The sequence below is a fragment of the Xyrauchen texanus genome, chromosome 9 (genome assembly GCF_025860055.1).
Source record: "Xyrauchen texanus isolate HMW12.3.18 chromosome 9, RBS_HiC_50CHRs, whole genome shotgun sequence".
Classification (NCBI taxonomy): Eukaryota; Metazoa; Chordata; class Actinopteri; order Cypriniformes; family Catostomidae; genus Xyrauchen; species Xyrauchen texanus.
Window position 1 is genome coordinate 29,116,041 of NC_068284.1, and position 18,707 is coordinate 29,134,747.

Below are 18,707 nucleotides of genomic sequence, written 5' to 3' on the forward strand. Positions count from 1 at the left end.
AATATGGTTTGCGGGCCGGATGTGGCCAGTGGGATGCCTGTTGAGTACCATGGCCCTAAACCAACACCTAAACCTTCCAGGACTCTTGGCTGATCAGCCCAGTTCTGTCTCTGTTTGTCCTTGTGATTCCCCTGCCTCGTGTTTTTTGTTTTGTTTGACTATGATCACAGGGTTTCCTCACAGGGGCAATGTCTGATTGCTTGTCAGCAGAATTAGCCACACCTGTTCCACATTCCCCTTAATTAGTTTGCTCCCAATTTAGTCCCCTGTTGGGGGTTGTCCTGTGCCAGACTGTTGTTTGTCCTAGTGCCTTCAGCATCCTGCAAGTTTTTCCTGTTGGTTTATCTTGCCCTGATCTTCTGTTGGTTCCTGATCTTCTGTTGGTTCCTGATCTTCTGTTGGTTCCTGATCTTCTGTTGGTTCCTGATCTCTTGGCGGTTCCTGATCTCTTGGCCTGTTTAACTACCCTCTCTGCCTGTCCCTGCCTGATTCTGTCAGCCCGATCTCCAGCCTTAACGGTAGTTGATCTCAGCCTGTCACTGACCCTGAGTTAGCCTGCTCCGTGCATGGTTCTGGTTGCCTTGCCCTCCTCGTCTCCTTGGTTTGGATCCCAGCCTCTCCCTGACTTCGTCTAGCCCTCTCCCCAGACTGGTCCTGTCTGCCCTATTCCCTGTCTGTCCAGTCCTCTGGTTCTATCTGCTCTACTGACTATGGATCCCAACTCTACTCCAACCACGAAACCTGCCTGCTCCTCTGTGGCTCTGTCAGCCCGCTTCACCTGCCTGTCTGCGCTGACCTCACCCCCCCAAGGGGTTGAGTTTCCCCAGATTTATTTTGAATAAACTTCTCTATGAACACTATCGACACTAAACCATAATGATAAATGAGAGGTGAACAAAACAGATACTGGTAGTGTTTTAAAAGCAAATTCGGCTTGAAAAACTAATTTTCTGAAGCAACCATGTCATTTTGTGTCACTTCCATGGCACAAGTGTTTAAATGTATATTTTTTTTCAAATAATGGGTTGGAGTAAAAGTGTTTTGATATAATAACATAGCAGGGTGTGAGGAATAGTGTGAAAAAATGTTTTATAGTCAAACAACCCATGATTTGTGTGAAAGTGAATAAAACGCACAGTTGTTGTAGCAAAATGTATAAAGTGGCACTTAAAGCTCAGTTTGCAAAAACTTAGTTATACTGTACTAATCTTCATTCTATGTAGCAAGGTTGAAACTTTCGCATGATGAAAGTATACAAAAAAGAGTGCTGACTTGAGTTTTCATATTAACCATTGCCATCTGTTTTTGAACAAGCCATCATGATATCCTGTCAATAGCACACAGAGAAGACGCGATGGAATCAGCGTCGAAACAACAGCCTCCACTCATAAACATGAAAATCATGTCTGCAGCCAGGAAACGTTCATGCTGGTCTGGTTATGGACTGCGGCCCTTTCTGGTGATTTCAATCTCACCATGGTGTTTACTGTAAAGGTCCACTATGTTCACCAAGTGCTGTTGTTGAACTTGCGGCGGCCAGGAACCTTTTTCACGTCCGCTTATGATTTTGAATTCTCCACTGTAATATGATCTCACCACAGAGCCTCACTCATATCTGTTTGGAGATTGCTGTTTTTGAACTTGTGCCAGCCAGGAACCTCTGTTACGTCCGGGTGTATTTTCTGATTAAAATTATTTATTGATTCATATATATTCAGATAACAAAGAAAAACAAATATACACAGAATCAACATTTATCCCCCACTATTACCGCTCCCCCTCACAATCCCCAACCCCACCCTGACCTTCAACAACATCCCTATGGTCACACATGATTATAGACAATGTCCGGCGGGTGTATTTTGAATTCTCAGCTGTAATTCCAGTTCATGCACGAGGCAGTGCTGTGATTGGAAGGAAGTGTTCCTTCTCATGAATAATGTGAAGAAACACTCATGATCTACAGATGTACAAATCACAACTCAGATTTTACACATATACCTCATTTTTGTAACGTTGCTTCAACTTTCGTTTTAAACCAGAAGAACGACATGGTAAAAAGTTAACATTTCAAAAAATGTGTTTTAAGGTGTCATGTAACTTTAAATGAGATTGTTGAAATTAATGGGCTGAGCTGTTTTTATTGGACCAGAACTCTTCCTTGTGGATATACCAGTTTTGGAGTATTATAGCAAGTTAACCCCTCCCTCATATATACTACATAATTCACTTCCTATACCATGACTGTGTTTTATAAATTGACTGAAGCAATACAAAGGAGTTCTTTGAGCAAAACATTCCTTGCATCCTAATTGTAAGCTGAGCTGACATTTTAGATGTTTGTTCTTCAGTCCCTGGCACGAAGGGATGATCTATCAAATGTTCTCTTACATCCTTTGTTTTTTTTCTGTCTTTAATAAGCTCCAGATGCATGTGGTGGTTGTGCCTATTTAAAGTGTTATAAACCTGTTAGCCATCAAAATTGTGTGTGGGTGTGGGGTGGGGGGTGTTGCATGCTAGTGGTATGAAGCAGTACAGTTCAGAGGTTTACTAACACATTGGTGTAGTAATTTGTCTCTGTGGTTATACCTTCTTTTTTAGAGTGTTTACTTGTTAACATTCCAGAGAGGGGACTTTTAATGAGGGGTGCAGGAGGCATGTTGAGTGGATCCAGAGATTTGCACCAGATACACAAAATGTGCAACATGACAGTTCTGATGCTACATGACTCAATAGTGTTTATTTGTGTCTGCTGAGAGTGATGTTACCAGATGTTTTCAATGGTCACATAGATCGATAAAGCAAATATATGGCATATTTATTAAAACATTCTCATTGTTTTCATATAATGGAATAATCCTGGATGACATAAATTATTGAATGTTTTTCATTACTTTCATATATTCATTACTTCACTAAAAAATTTTATGATAGATTTAAAAGAGATTAAAAGTGAAAGTAAGTTTTTTCCTCATAAAGGGCTTGTTCACCCAAACAATTTAAATTCTGTCATCATTATTTCACACTTCACTCGCAAGTCATTCCAAACCCATATGACTTTCTTTTTCATGGAACACAAAAGGAGATGTGAGGCAGAACCACTTACTTTGATTGCGTCTTTTTCCATATAATGAAAGTGAATAGTGACTAAGGCTAACTTTCTGCTAACATCTCCTTTTATGTTCCATAAAAAAAAGAATATGGGTTTGGAATGAAATAAGGTTCAGTAAATTATTACAGAATTTTCATTTTCGGGTGAACTATCCCTTTATCTGAGTGACTGTGTCTGTTGTTACTAAGTGACAATGTTTGTTGAACTGTTCGCTTGCAAAGCTGCCAATCCATCTAATTCGGACATTCTGTCTTCCAAATGTGTCCAGTCACAAGTTTGTGGCCAAAATAAAGCTAAAAACTAGGCAACATGAAATCAGATGAATAATGGCTGAGGTAATGCTTTTATGAAAATTATACTTAATTGTCACAGCTTTTGCAAATTTGTTGAATTCAGATCATAAGCCTATTATAAAGCCTATAATTATTATTAAATAGCTAATGCCTGAACTCTGATTGGAAGGAGTTAACTGTTCAAATGTGCCTATATAGTCATTAAAGGAATATTCTTGGTTCAATACAAGTTAAGCTCAATCAACAGCATTTGTGGCATGATCTTGATTACTACAAAAATACATTTTGACCAGAGACTATTCAGCAGAGACTGGACACTTTTTTAAAAATGAATGGGAGAAACTGGAACGCCCAACAGTCAATGGAAGTAGAAAGGAAGTCCTGCCTTACAGGTGAACAACCCACAAGCTGGGAAATATATATATATATTTTTTAGCATAATCTGAGGTAAAGAAGCACATTTTATGATTTTAGTGTTGTCAGATTTTACTGCTGATGTAAAATATGTTTTTTGATTGTAGTCTTGACCAACCGTTTTTTAGATTTTGGTGTTCCCCCATTCAAGTAGATAGGAGCTGTACTTTTATGACTGCAAAATAGCTTCCTGAGAGAATTCCAAAATACCCGTCAGTGGACTAACTTGCTAGAAAGACTTTATTTTGACTTATCCTTCCTTTTCTTAAAATAATTGCACAAAGTTATGTTACAGTGAGGCCTATACAATGGATGTGAATGGGGCCAATATTTGGAGGGATTAAAGGCAGAAATGTGAAGCTTATAATTTAATAAAACCACTAACATTAATTCTTTGGTTTAACTTGTATATTATTTGAGCTGTATAGGTATTTAAATCATCGTTTTTATGGTCGTTTTAGGGTTTTAGGGCATTAAGTGTTTCGTCATCATGGCAACAAAGTTGGATATAACTTTATATTGAAAAAGCAAGCAAGTGATTTTATCACTCTAAAATTATGCTAACGTTTATATTGTTTAAGTTTTGTAACTATAGTTTTAAAACAGTGTATATTTTAATTTGTAGGGATTGTCCCCATTCACTTAAATTGTAAGTGCTTCATTGTAACCCAGATTTTTTTACCCAGAAGTCAAAATACATTTTTGTGGTAATCAATATTATGCCACAAATTAAGTCAATTTATCTTAACTCGCATTAATCCGGAATATTCCTGTAAAGGGTTCACCCAAAATGAAAATTCTGTAATAATTTACTCACCCTCATGTTGTTCCAAACCTGTATGATTTTCTTTCTTCTGTGGAACACAAAAGGAGATGTTACAGTCACCAACTCTTAATGCAGAAACAGATATTTTTTACTGAAAGCAAATTACAAAAAAGGAATACTGGTGTCTTTTATACTGTTTGTGAAACCAAATTTGACTAATAGAATCCCTTGGGAGATTAATCATTTATACTGTATATTTCAGTCCATGTACCACAGAAAAAAAGCAACTCCACCATGGACTGATTTCTGTTTGTTTGGGTGATTCATTATTAAAAACATAGGCAAAGTCATACTATGTGTTAAATAGTCAGATCTAACAAAACATGCACTGAACACCAAGCACATCATGAGTGCAAAACTCTCAGGTGTGTATGGACTAATTTACATATCCTAGAAATGTGTCTGTTGCTGAAACTGAATGTACCTTAGACCTTTACATTGCTGAACATATATACCTTGAAGTGCAACAAAAAGCACTCCAGTGCACATAGTGGCAGATACTGTTAGCACTCCTAATTAAATACTAGCATACAGTATTACTGCAGTGTGTTTATTGTGTTTATTTACAGTCCTACATATTAGAGACACCCTGGCCTACACCAACCCCTAGTTGCTATTTACACCTAGTGCAAACAGTCACTCTGTAAAAAAAATTAGATTGACCCACACTAATTGTTTTATGCCACTTTTATATGCTTTGTATAATATACACACTCATACCTAGGCCTATTTATAGTGCGTTTTCTTATTTGGTAACTTTTTTTGAAAAATAGACTTTTGAGGTGGGTTCTGGAGATTTTCAGAGGGAGGAGTTTGGCAGCACTGGCGACTTCCTGAGTACAAATGAAACACAGCTGTTGTACAGGCGTGGATGCAGGCCTCAGCATTTCTCTCTCTCTTCATTGCCTGCCACAGCTAACAACCCCATCTCACACATAGTCAAAGCACTTCATTCTTTCCCCCTTCAATCTTTAATATGATCAAGAAATCTGTAAGATTCTGAATCTAAAATCTAGAACAGCTGTTATTTTGTCCAGATCACTCCTCATCTTTAATGTACAGAAGGTTTGGGATGTGTTGTTTTATACTTTAACTACATTCAGACTGCTCAACTACTTTTTTTCTAATTTGGAATTTCCTGGACCTGAACCAGCCTTTCCAGACCCTTCCTTAAGCCCTGTAGTAAAGGGCAAGGTATGGCCATCAACTCCAGGGCCCCAAATCGTTTTTCCCTACAGGTTTTTGTATATCATATGAGTTCCAAACAGAAAACGTAGACTGCTAGAGTCCATTTTGTCTCACACATGTATGAGAGGTGACTCAGTCAGTAAGTTTACATGTGCAGTTATAATCAAGCTATCACATGTTTTTGCACAGTCGAGCTAGAGCCTTCATCTGTCTTTCCAAGTATACATGACACAATGCATCATTTGAAGAAAGTACGTCAAATGCACCGGATTAAATACAGATTGCGCATCACCTCTGTTGTTCAAAGCATGCATGCGCTGAACGCAGAGGCCAATTGTAGTCTGATTTAAGTGTATTCATGCTTGACAAAGTTATGATACAATTGCATTATCAAGGTCTATTAGTCTGACTTTTGCAAAATTCATATTTCCAGAAAGTTTTAAGTCCGACGAAGTGTTTTCATGACATAATAATTCCTTACATTTATATAGCACTTTTCTAGGCACTCAAAGCACTTTACATAGCATATGGATGATGCAACAGCAGCCATAGTGCACCAGAACACCCACCAGCTATTGGTGGGGAGGAGAGAGTAGAGTGATGTAGCCAATTCAGGGGATGGAGATTAATACAAGACAATGATAGATAGGGGCCAATGGGGGAATTTGGGAATTTTAATGACCAGAGTCAGGATCTCAGTTTAACATCTCATCCAAAGGATGGTGCCTTTTTACAGTATAGTGTCCCTGTCACAGAATAATTCCCAACAATGAATTATTGAATTATAATTAAAAATGACCTAATATAGTGTCCCTGTCACTATACTGGGGCATTAGGACCTACACAGACCATAGGGCGAGCACCCCCTGCTGGCCTCCCTAATACCACTTCCAGCAGCAACCTTGGTTTTCCCCAGGAGGTCTCCCATCCAGGTACTGGCCAGGCTCAACCCTGCTTAGCTTTAGTGGGCAATCAGGCAAGAGCTGCAGGGTGATATGGCTGCCAGTGCAAAATAATTGCTGCCAGTGCAAAATAATTGCTCCCAACAATGAATTATTGAATTATAATTAAAAATGACCTAATTAAAAACATTTAAATTGGATTTAAATGTACTGAGCATAAACAATGTTGTAGATGGATGCCCCCCAAAACCTTGCTCTTTTCTCTTCCTGTTGTTTTCCATTGTTTAATTTAAGTGTCCTTTCTTGGAATTCCAGCAATTCTAGAAAGTGCACATCTGTGTTTCTTCAACTAAATCAAGTTTTCCCTCCTGATTTTGAAAGCATGTGTGAAAAAGGAGAGGGGCTTTTTTATTGCGTTTATGCAGTATGTTGGGAGCAATTTTTCCATCTCTGGTGGAATAGCTTTCATTAGGTGGACAAAACAGAGCAATAAACACTCTAAAGCAATGTAGAAGTGATGCACTCCTTATTTTCTTTTTCTCTCTCTGTCTCTTTTGCACATCCCATTGACCCATAGCCGGTGGTGGTGATGTTGCTTGTTTGCTTTGTCGTTTGGTTATAGTTGACTGAGAGTGGGCAGGGCTGTTGGGAGGCTTCTCCTGCTCTCCCCCACACAGACCACCTTACCAAATTCTACGTCCAAGCTGGTGTACATTCCCCACATCTGGGGCCATAGCTTTGATGGTCCTTTGAGGCACTCTGCCATGATGTTTACACAGATGTGTGAGTCTAAGGACATGTTCCCCAGTGACCTGCCCTCCCCCAACTTTCTCCTGGTGCTTTCATTTTAGCCTGCCCTGGATGCCATGGCTGCCACTGCGACCATCTGCTGATAAATCCCACATTCTGATAACATTGGGGGGAGGAAGTCAAACAAGGATGTGAGCCCTGTTGTGGAATGTCTGAACTTTTTCTAGAGATAGTGGCCTGATGTTTATTTGCCCCTTGTCTGTATTGACCTCTGCACAACAGGGCTCCCCTTTTCTCTTTGCTACAACAAGAGAATCTGCTATAACAAAAACATGCAAACATTTATAGTTGCCTTTCTGTTTATTTCCTCTAGGTTTAAAGGGTAAACATATCACATCAGAAGTAATCTGAACCAGACTGACACAAATCAGTCATTTTCAGCCAGGAAAGCATGACACATGGTCTCAGTACAGTAATGGCGTAGTTTCAGTTATTCTAAGGAACTCACTTCCACCCTCACGTGGCAAAAGACTGTGATCTCTAGCATTGCTTTGCGTGAAATCACAAAAATATTTGCTTGCCATTGAAATTCTGTTTTGTCTTAAATTAATATTCTGGGTTCAATACAAGTTAAGCTCAATGAACAGCATTTGTGGCATAATATTTATTACCACATATTTTTACTTTTCTTTAAAAAATACTCACTATTTCAAAATTATAGTCACAAGACGTAAACAATATGTGGGTTAAAATTATATTAATTTGATTCAATTGCTTAATAACTTTTTCATAAAACAATTAGTGTGGGTTAATCACATTTATTTACAGAGTGACTGTTTGCACTAATCATAGAGTCTGAAACGTGAGTTAATAACAAGCTGTGTCGGAAATCGCATACTGTCAAAATGTGTACTGCATTTGATGAATGCCATTAAAGTACGTTCTTTAGGTTTGCAGGTGTGTAGTATGAATAAATTCTGAATATACTTCATCCGGGAAGGTGGGCATTGTAACATGACCTGAATAAATGACATAATGACAACAACAGTGAAAATAATAGATTTTGGTTTTGTTAAACAAGCATCAATTAAGCAGAAGGATCAACTGTCTTGGTATATACAGTATTTACAGTTAAAAAGAGACGGTTCTTGCGTTGACTAATGGTTCTACGCAATTTTTTCAATTTTTACACGATCCAGCGTTTTGAACACAAGGCATTATTGGATAGTGTAGTGTCTAGTGGATCCTCACTTCATATTAAATAGAAGCAAATACACAAAATATGCTACAGACAAAAACACTACTTATAAAAAAGTTAAAGATGAAATGAGTCTGTGCCAGCAAGCATCACCAAATGGAATTGCACATATAATCACTGTTTTCAAGCAGGATCCCCCTCATCTTATTGTGGAAAACATAGGAAATACTTACTTATAGTTATCTCTGCATATTAAGCATCAAAAACATAAAAATAAAAATAAAATACACACATCACCTTTAACGAACCTAAAGCGGCAGCTATCCCAGATTTTGAGTAGTTAAAAATGTGGTATTGATATAAGACATGTTGAAAAGCATTTTCATATTTTGATGCAACGTTCTTTTCTATTGCAGGTATCCAAGAGGGAAGTGAATGCAATAAATGTAAAAATGACTGGGCCTTAAGGGTGGCGATCGCCCTTCTGTATGTGCTTTGTGCGCTTCTCACCATAGCTGTGGCTGTGTTGGGGTACAAAGGTAGGAAATCTTGAAACCATTGTCTACACTGCTGCATCATTCATCTCTTACAGTGTCACATGCATAGTTGTATTGACCGGTTTCATCAGCGACATCACTGTATGACTGCCATGTTTGTGAGGAAATTCCATTTACCTTCAATGTGCTATGCTGTAGGATATGGCAAAAGCCTGCTAAAAAAAATATATATATATATATATATATATATATATATATATATATATATATATATATATATATATATATATATATTATAAATCATGAAAAGGTGAAACTGCTGTTTTATTACCAGAGCCAAAATGTAACTTTTCTTGTGAAAATTTTTTATCTTTTGAGTGTCAGCTTAATTTCGCTACAGTCAAGCGGCGATGAAGGGGGAGAGCAGGAATAAAAACACTGCTAATTAATTAAGACAAATCAGTTATCTGTGTACATGTGTCAATTATATTAATAACATCATCTATTCGGATACAATTAAACTGGAAACACCTAGTATGTCATAATGGTATCACATTGTATATTAAAGAAAAAAGCACAACAGTGTGAATATATAGTATATATTCAATGTGTGCATATACTAACGTTAGTCAATAAACAACACACCATAAGATCATGAAGTACAGACTTTATTCACACCATCAGACTACAATGTAAACATTAGTCTTATACACTAATATGCTTTCTGTGTATTCTTCATGAGTTAAAAGCAGCTCTTACATTTATACAGACATGACCTGAATAAATAATGTAATGACAACAACAGTGAAAATAATTGATTTTGGTTTTGTTAAACAAGCACCAATTAAGCAGAAGGATCAACTTTCTTGGTATATTTAGGCAGTGGTGTAGTAGTGACTGAAGAGGTAGGCATACTGTAATTGTATCGAGGATATTGTGTATATCGAAATACTTTCCTATTAAGAAATATTTATTCATTTGATATAACAAGGAAAAAAGGCACCACTGACAGCAGTAAAAGGCAGGACGTTAGAACGTGAGCAGTGACTCTTAGTATTTTTCCAAAGTTTAAAAGCTTTTAGCAGCTAAGTAAATATCGAGTGCAAATTATGGTTACACCAGCGCTGCAAGCGCATCAGCATTTCGCTCTAGATGCTAGAAATGTCCCAGCTACCTGTTGCTCGCACTCGTGCACACACTCCATAGGGACGCGAGCATCGACCAAAACAATGAAGTAACTTACAAAGAGACAACGTGATTCACTAGCATCATGGTGACAGATGAGGTAGCATAATTAAAATTATACAGTTATGGAGCTTTTTATAAAATAGACTGTACATTATAAATATGTTGACACAATTCAGTATTGATGTGATTCCATCACAACTGTCATTTTGATATACACTCACCTAAAGGATTATTAGGAACACCTGTTCAATTTTTCATTAATGCAATTATCTAATCAACCAATCACATGGCAGTTGCTTCAATGCATTTAGGGGTGTGGTCCTGGTCAAGACAATCTCCTGAACTCCAAACTGAATGTCAGAATGGGAAAGAAAGGTGATTTAAGCAATTTTGAGCGTGGCATGGTTGTTGGTGCCAGACGGGCCGGTCTGAGTATTTCACAATCTGCTCAGTTACTGGGATTTTCACGCACAACCATTTCTAGGGTTTACAAAGAATGGTGTGAAAAGGGAAAAACATCCAGTCCTGTGGGCGAAAATGCCTTGTTGATGCTAGAGGTCAGAGGAGAATGGGCCGACTGATTCAAGCTGATAGAAGAGCAACTTTGCCTGAAATAACCACTCGTTACAACCGAGGTATGCAGCAAAGCATTTGTGAAGCCACAACACGCACAACCTTGAGGCGGATGGGCTACCACAGCAGAAGACCCCACCGGATACCACTCATCTCCACTACAAATAGGAAAAAGAGGCTACAGTTTGCAAGAGCTCACCAAACTTGGACAGTTGAAGACTGGAAAAATGTTGCCTGGTCTGATGAGTCTCGATTTCTGTTGAGACATTCAGATGGTAGAGTCAGAGTTTGGCATAAACAGAATGAGAACATGGATCCATCATGCCTTGTTACCACTGTGCAGGCTGGTGGTGGTGGTGTAATGGTGTGGGGGATGTTTTCTTGGCACACTTTAGGCCCCTTAGTGCCAATTGGGCATCGTTTAAATGCCACGGCCTACCTGAGCATTGTTTCTGACCATGTCCATCCCTTTATGGCCACCATGTACCCATCCTCTGATGGCTTCTTCCAGCAGGATAATGCACCATGTCACAAAGCTCGAATCATTTCAAATTGGTTTCTTGAACATGACAATGAGTTCTCTGTACTAAAATGGCCCCCACAGTCACCAGATCTCAACCCAATAGAGCATCTTTGGGATGTGGTGGAACGGGAGCTTCGTGCCCTGGATGTGCATCCCACAAATCTCCATCAACTGCAAGATGCTATCCTATCAATATGGGCCAACATTTCTAAAGAATGCTTTCAGCACCTTGTTGAATCAATGCCACGTAGAATTAAGGCAGTTCTGAAGGCGAAAGGGGGTCAAACACAGTATTAGTATGGTGTTCCTAATAATCCTTTAGGTGAGTGTATATCGATGCGCTATTGTTTTATAATAATAGATTCACCAAGTTGCGTTACACTAATGAATGGGTCTTTTTGCATTATCTTGAACATTGCCTAGCATTCATTTCATGTGTTATTGTAGTTTAGCTAAAATTCCACAGATCAATCCGTATGGCTCTAGTTTTCACATGTTTTGCAGTTATGTAATCTTACCTGTACAATAAGAAGAACGCTGTAACATATTCAATGGAAAGGAGGAGGCGAGAACCGGCTTGACGATATAAATAATATTTTAATGAGAAACTTAAAAGACAAAAGCACACACATGACGGACATGTCCATAAACGATCTCTCTCTCGTCGCACCACTGTCTGAGATCGGCATTTATCCCTCTCATAAGGGACCAGGTGTGTATGATCACGACCCGGAGGCTGGGGAGCCCCCGGCCTGACATATACCCCCCCCCCTTTCCCTCGGGGAGGGCGTGCTTCAAGCCTGGTCTCCCGGCAGGTCATCCCCATCTACCTGGACGAGGGAGGGGACAAGGGGAGGGAAACAGAAATAATTAAAATGGGGGGGTGGTACTTCCTGTAACAGTGTAGTACCCCCCCAAAAAACACTGCACAATTTAAACGAGAGGTAAAAGGCCAACGCAGAGCGGCAGTGAGAGAGAGAGAGGAGAGAGAGATGAAAAAAAAAACTGCTCGGCGGTTCTTCGATACACCGTTGAATGCTCCTCGATCACTACTCCACCCTCTTAGGCGGACGACAGCCGCTTCTCCCCAGGCAGACCGGAGTCAGACTCACGACCCTCGGCGGAAAGGACGCCCCCTCCGCGTTCTCGGCGACTCGTGGGGACACTCCTCCGCCCCTGCCAGCGGCCCTACTGCTCCAGGCGGTCGGGGAAACACTTCCCTCCTCCCCTCTGGGGGATTGCAGGGCTCTCCTCCGCCCCTGGTAGGGGCTCCATCGCTCCAGGTGGTCGAGGAGTCCAGTCCCCACTCGCCTCACGGATGGAGGCCGTTCACCGTGTCTGGGAGGTCGGTCTACTCCCTCCCCCGGTGGATGGCAGTGGTGCTCCCCTGGGTGGAGGGCAGTGTCGAGGACTCCGCGACGGGCATCCCTCCTTCTTCCCGCTCCGGCACCAGTGTAACGTATTCAATGGAAAGGAGGAGTTGAGAAATGGCTTGATGATATAAATAATATTTTAATGAGAAACTTAAAAGACACAAACACACACATGATGGACATGTCCGTAAGCGATCTCTCTCTCGTCGCACCACCATCTGCCATCGGTGACGGGCATCCCTCCTTCTTCCCGCGCTTCGGCACCAGTGTAACGTATTCAATGGAAAGGAGGAGGCAAGAAACGGCTTGACGATATAAATAATATTTTAATGAGAAACTTAAAAGACACAAACACACACATGACGGACATGTCCTTAAGCGATCTCTCTCTCGTCGCACCACCATCTGCCATCGGCCTTAATCCCTCTCCGAGGCTGAATTAGCATGATAAGGGACCGGGTGTGTATGATCATGACCCGGCCCCGCCCTCCGCCCTGCCACAAACGCCAATTCAGTGTCGGTTTTGATCCCCAGAACGAAGGTCCCTCCAGGAATCAAATGCCCTGCCAATGTTCACTCTAGTTTTCGCTTGACCATGATCACGTTCATACTTAGCCAGAAGGGATTCAGTAGATAAATGGTTTTATTTTATTTTTTGCTTACTCAGAGTTTGTGTAGGAGTCTATGTTGTGTGTAGGATCACGACCCGGCCCCGCCCTCCGCCCTGCCACATGCACCTTTAAACATCTTGTCTGATTACAAAATCTTTTCAATAGCTTTTGGTGCCCCAGCTGAATATTTCACTGGTACTGCAGCCAAACGTGAAATACACCATGTAATTTTGATTTGCAAAAATGTTGCCATGGTCATGTAAATTTGATGATATAAGGCTGATAATTTGTGTTGTAGAACAAAACATCAAAGTACCTTCAAGCACTGTTTACAACAGACCTTATTTAACTCATAAATTGAATTAAAAAAATAAATATATATATATTATTAAAACCCATAGGAAATTCCCAAGGGAAATCTATGGCGAATTATCCTTTCAAGTTCGCATACAAATTGACGTGATGGCTCAATAGCTCTATGCTATTCAGAGTAAACATCAAAGTGCAAGACACATTCACATAATTCATGTTTTCTATTGTTTAGACCAGATATCTGGAAAACCTTTCATTTAGATTCATTAGGATTTTTTCATTAGGATTTTTTCTTATCCAGTTCATTTCAAGAATGTGCCATAATGTAACATCTGCCATTATTTCTGCTTTTCAGTGTTGAACTTTGGCTCACTTTATTTCTTGTCTTGAAATAAGGGAAGCATATTGCGCCATTGACACAGTTTCAAATGTTATCACCCTGACTACCACAGTGGCATATGTTTTCTGTATTAGCCAGTAAAGCCAGGAAACAGAGCTGTTTATTGTGTCTATTGCCAAAAAAAAACAGGAAAAGATTATACAATATTTAGTACATTTACATTCCATTTAAAAGTTTAATTTCAGTCCGACTAAAACAATAATTCATTTTTTTTTATGTCACGAAAACACTAATACGAGTAAATGCTGTGGTTATCATAAAATAATATTATGACTATGGAGCTGTACTTGTTTGGTTCATTTGCACCCTTTACCTCACTAAAAACCTTTGTTTCATCATAAGATAAACACTGTTTCTTTCCATTACTCACAAGAACTTATACTGTTGCGCCCAAAATCTGTCCTTGAAAACATCTAGCTTAATTACATTCACATTTAATAAAAATGTAATTGTATTGTCCAGATCAAGTCTCTGATTTACATTGAGTCCATATGTCTTGTGTAGTTCTTTAAAGACCTAATGCTAACCAGATGAGAAGACATGTAAAGCAGCATGCCTCAAAGCAAACCTGCTCCAGACGAGATTTTATGCCTTAGCAGCAATTTGTTGCCTCAGAAACCGCAGGCTAACTGACAGGGTCTTTGTGGCATGCTAAATACAGTTCATGTTTCCTTTGTTACCTGTGCCAGAGTGAATCTGGTCAACTTTTGGGCGAGAATAGCCAAACTCTAACTTACCAAGGGGCAGTGATGGGTAAGTTACTCAAAAAAAGTAATGTATTACTAACTACTAATTTCCTCTTCTACAGTGTAATTAGATTACTGTACTAATTACTCTGTCTGAAAAGTTATTGCATTAATTAGTACTAATTACTTTCTAAAACCCTTATCAACCTCGACAAGATAAAAAATATAAGGATAGACATCTTTTAAATCTTTCAAATAAATCATATTAAATCAAATATTTTATTCATGAACTGAATAATTCTCAGTGGAATTTGTTAATGAAAAAGTAATTTAATTACAGTAATTAATTAGCAATGCATTACACCCAACACTGCCAAGAGGACATTGTTAGGAGGGCGACTGTTAAGGTCATTTATAAACATTCCCTAAACTCTCTACTAAACATCTTCATATTGACAACAGTTTATTATTACATTTTTCAAATTCAGTCCAATGAGTCTCCCAATAGTTTTTAATACAGATTTAGGCTGATTCCCTTTGGATAACTCCTCATTCTGTCACAATGAGGCTATAAAAACCCTCCCGCCAAACTCCATTCAAAAATAACCTGTTTTATACAGGAAAATAATGTCATTATTCCTTGAAGAAAGTAAGAGTGTGGAGAAACTTGTAGTGTTGACCTCCCACTAACAGACTCCCAGTGTGAAAATGACCATCCAGCCTTTGAAATGGACCTTCATATTTTGTTTTTCCCTTCCAGCATATAGGCTATTTGTTTTGTGTTTGGTTACACAAGCCCAGTCAGGAATGCTAACACCCAAGATCTTTGATGTGTTTTAGTTTGCTGGCGATGAAGAGCTAAGTGCTGCATGTCTGAATGAAACATGAGTTAAAAACAATGAGTGCAAATACACTGGAGAGTAAAGATGATGACTTTATTCCATTCATGTTTGACCGGCACTTGTTCAGTAAAATAAACACTTTGAACAAGAGGGGAGGTTTAATCCATTCCAGCATGCCTCCATAGCTTTGTCAGAAAGGAGATCACAGTATGACCGTTCCAAAGAAAAAGACAAATGCAGCATTTGGTGTTTTAATCACATTCCTCTTGCCAAGAGAAGCAAAGTGGAACCCACAGTGAATGCGCCCTCTAGTGTTGAATGCGAACACATAACTCTAGAATCAAGACAATACTACATGCTGATGTTTATAACATTGTGTCAGGGCATAAATGGTTATGACTTGTTATATTAATATTTCAGCCCTTAAGCATCTTGAAATTGCTTAAACTGTGTTTTCATTATTGCATGAATCAGGGATGAGACCAAAAATGTCTGCATGAAAAGCTATAGTGGTGACAACAAGACTGGTGGGAATCACCCCAAAGGCTCTCAGGAGACACTCAGATAACGAATCCTCAGGATCCATTCCAAATTCCAGAGGAAATTAAATGTCATGCCTTTTTTGCTTGACTGTGTGTGTGGAATGTTATGTTCATTCATAGTTGTACATTACATTTGAATTTTACTTAATACATTGCAATTTGATAGGGACAATTAAACATTTAACTAAGCTTTAGCTTCTTACCTTTAGCTTTAGATAAAGTTAACATTATATCTTTAATGCATATTTTAAGATTTGTTTGAGATCATATCAAAATTAGCAGACACCCTGCAGTGCCACAAAGGCTCCTGTGTTGAAGACCCCTATTGAATCAAGCTTTAAAACTCTAGATATACAAGAATTATTCTGCATAAATGAAACTTGTTTATAGTAAACTTCTAAGACTTGCTACAGATTCAGTCTGACTGGGATTATCTAATGTGTGTCCCACAGTGGTCCAAAGGATGGACAATGTCACAGAGGGAATGGAGAATTATGGTGGGAAAATCATGGCGGTAGAGACAGACCTCAAAAAGCTTGGTGAGTCCAGTAGATGGGATTTTTCATGTTGCTCTCTAGAGATCACATATTTTTACCAGTCAAATGTTTGGAAACAGATGACTGAATACAATTTTGTAATTGCATATGAATTTCTTAACAAAACTATATATATATATATATATATATATATATATATATATATATATATATATATTTTTTTTTTTTTTTAATGGATGAGTTTGACCTAAAAGCAAAGGGAAAACAAAATAGCCAACAAGTGGCCAGCATGTAATGGTCCAGTTGGCAAAAGGTGAAGAAGCTCAAATAAAAGATAGTTCTAATTGTTTAAAATTTTGGTCACTACATAATTCCCATACTTAAATTTCTGTTATTTCATAATGACACATAATAACGTAGTAATCTTATCTGATTACTTTTGGATTGCTTTTGGATTACTTTTGATCTAATTCTATTTAATTTTTTGTCTCATGCATTTGAGTAGGGTAATCATTTTAACATAAAAATTAGGGCTGTCAATCGATTAAAATTTGTAATCGAATTAATTACATGGTGTCACGATGAATTAATCCTGATTAATCTACAAATATAAAAATATTTGCTGAAAAAGCCCCTCATCTAACAATAATTCAATATATAATGATGAAATAATTATACATAGTTATCTTTAAATATTAAAATATTATATATATATATATATATATATATATATATATATATATATATATATATATATATATATATATATATATATATTTATAAAATAAAAAATATTCAGATAAATAAATTGCATTACATTCTTGTGGCAGAAGATTTCATCATTGATAAGACCATTCAAAAATCGGCTTTAGAATACAATGTATTGTTTACTACCATATTATTGATCATAAGTCAATCATTGGCATACAGTTCACAGCAATCCATTTCACAAGTGAATTTGTCAATCAGTTGGAGATTTATTATGAGGGCTTGTTTAATGTCAATGTACACCTGCGTCAGCCTTTTTTTTCTTTTTCTTTTTTAGAAACAAGCCAGGGGTATACATAGTACACAATACTACAGATATATTTTACAATAATAACAAGACATTATATTAATTACATTATGCAATGGTTTTCAATGCTTTGGAGTTGTTGGAGGTACAAAGAGTATTTATATAATATTTTAAGTCTTTATAAAAAAGTGCAAATAGGGGCTTTATAGACATACATTTAAATTTATTTATAAAAAAAACTTGGCAAGAAAGACAGATTAATCAGAAAATATAAACTTAAGTTATCAAAACTGTGAAAACCAAATAAAACGTCTTTATAAAGCAAAGAAAATCTAGTTAAAATAGAGATACGATTCATCTACAGCATTACAGAAGGAGCAAAGTGGATCTATTTCAGGGAGCATGTTTCTTAAATAAAGATTGACTGGGTAAAAACGGTGTAACAGTTTAAAGGACACCTCCTTAACCTTGTTGGTAATTAAATATTTGTGAGGTAAAGACCATACGACCTGCGTTAGACATGCTTGTGTCATGTCTCGGGTGTGTTGCGTCATAAAAATAAAATGTTTAGGTCACTGTGTCAAGGTAAATATAGTTTAATACTCAATCTTTAACCACATCTTGAGATCTCTTAGTTCGCATTTGCGCTCCTTCAAGTGTTTTGAACGGAAGAACATAACGCATGTTTGTGTTGTGTGTCCGCTGAAGTGTTGTTAATGTTTTGTTCACTGTAATAAACTGTGTGTTGCTCGCACAGCTGAAATTTCGTTTACTGCCCTCTGGAGTAAACATGTGGTACAACAAGCTTGCATTTCTCAGGAATTTCTCAGGAAAGCGTTGCGATTAATTGCATACATTTCTTTTACGCATAATTTTTTTTTATTATTAATCGCACATTATTAACGCGTTAAATCGACAGCCCTAATAAAAATACAAAGTGAACGAAAATGTATTCCATTCTTTCA

The 18,707-nt window shown here is 38.0% G+C and overlaps 1 protein-coding gene across 1 annotated transcript in view; it reads left to right on the forward strand.

The window, feature by feature from the left end:
- The window catches only part of LOC127648698 (collectin-12-like), a 75,224-nt gene that overhangs the window by 23,799 nt on the left and 32,718 nt on the right, over nt 1-18,707 (forward strand). Inside the window, 2 exon segments of the mRNA XM_052133420.1 lie at nt 9,100-9,222; nt 16,683-16,769. Coding sequence (XP_051989380.1) covers nt 9,100-9,222; nt 16,683-16,769 — 210 coding nt within the window.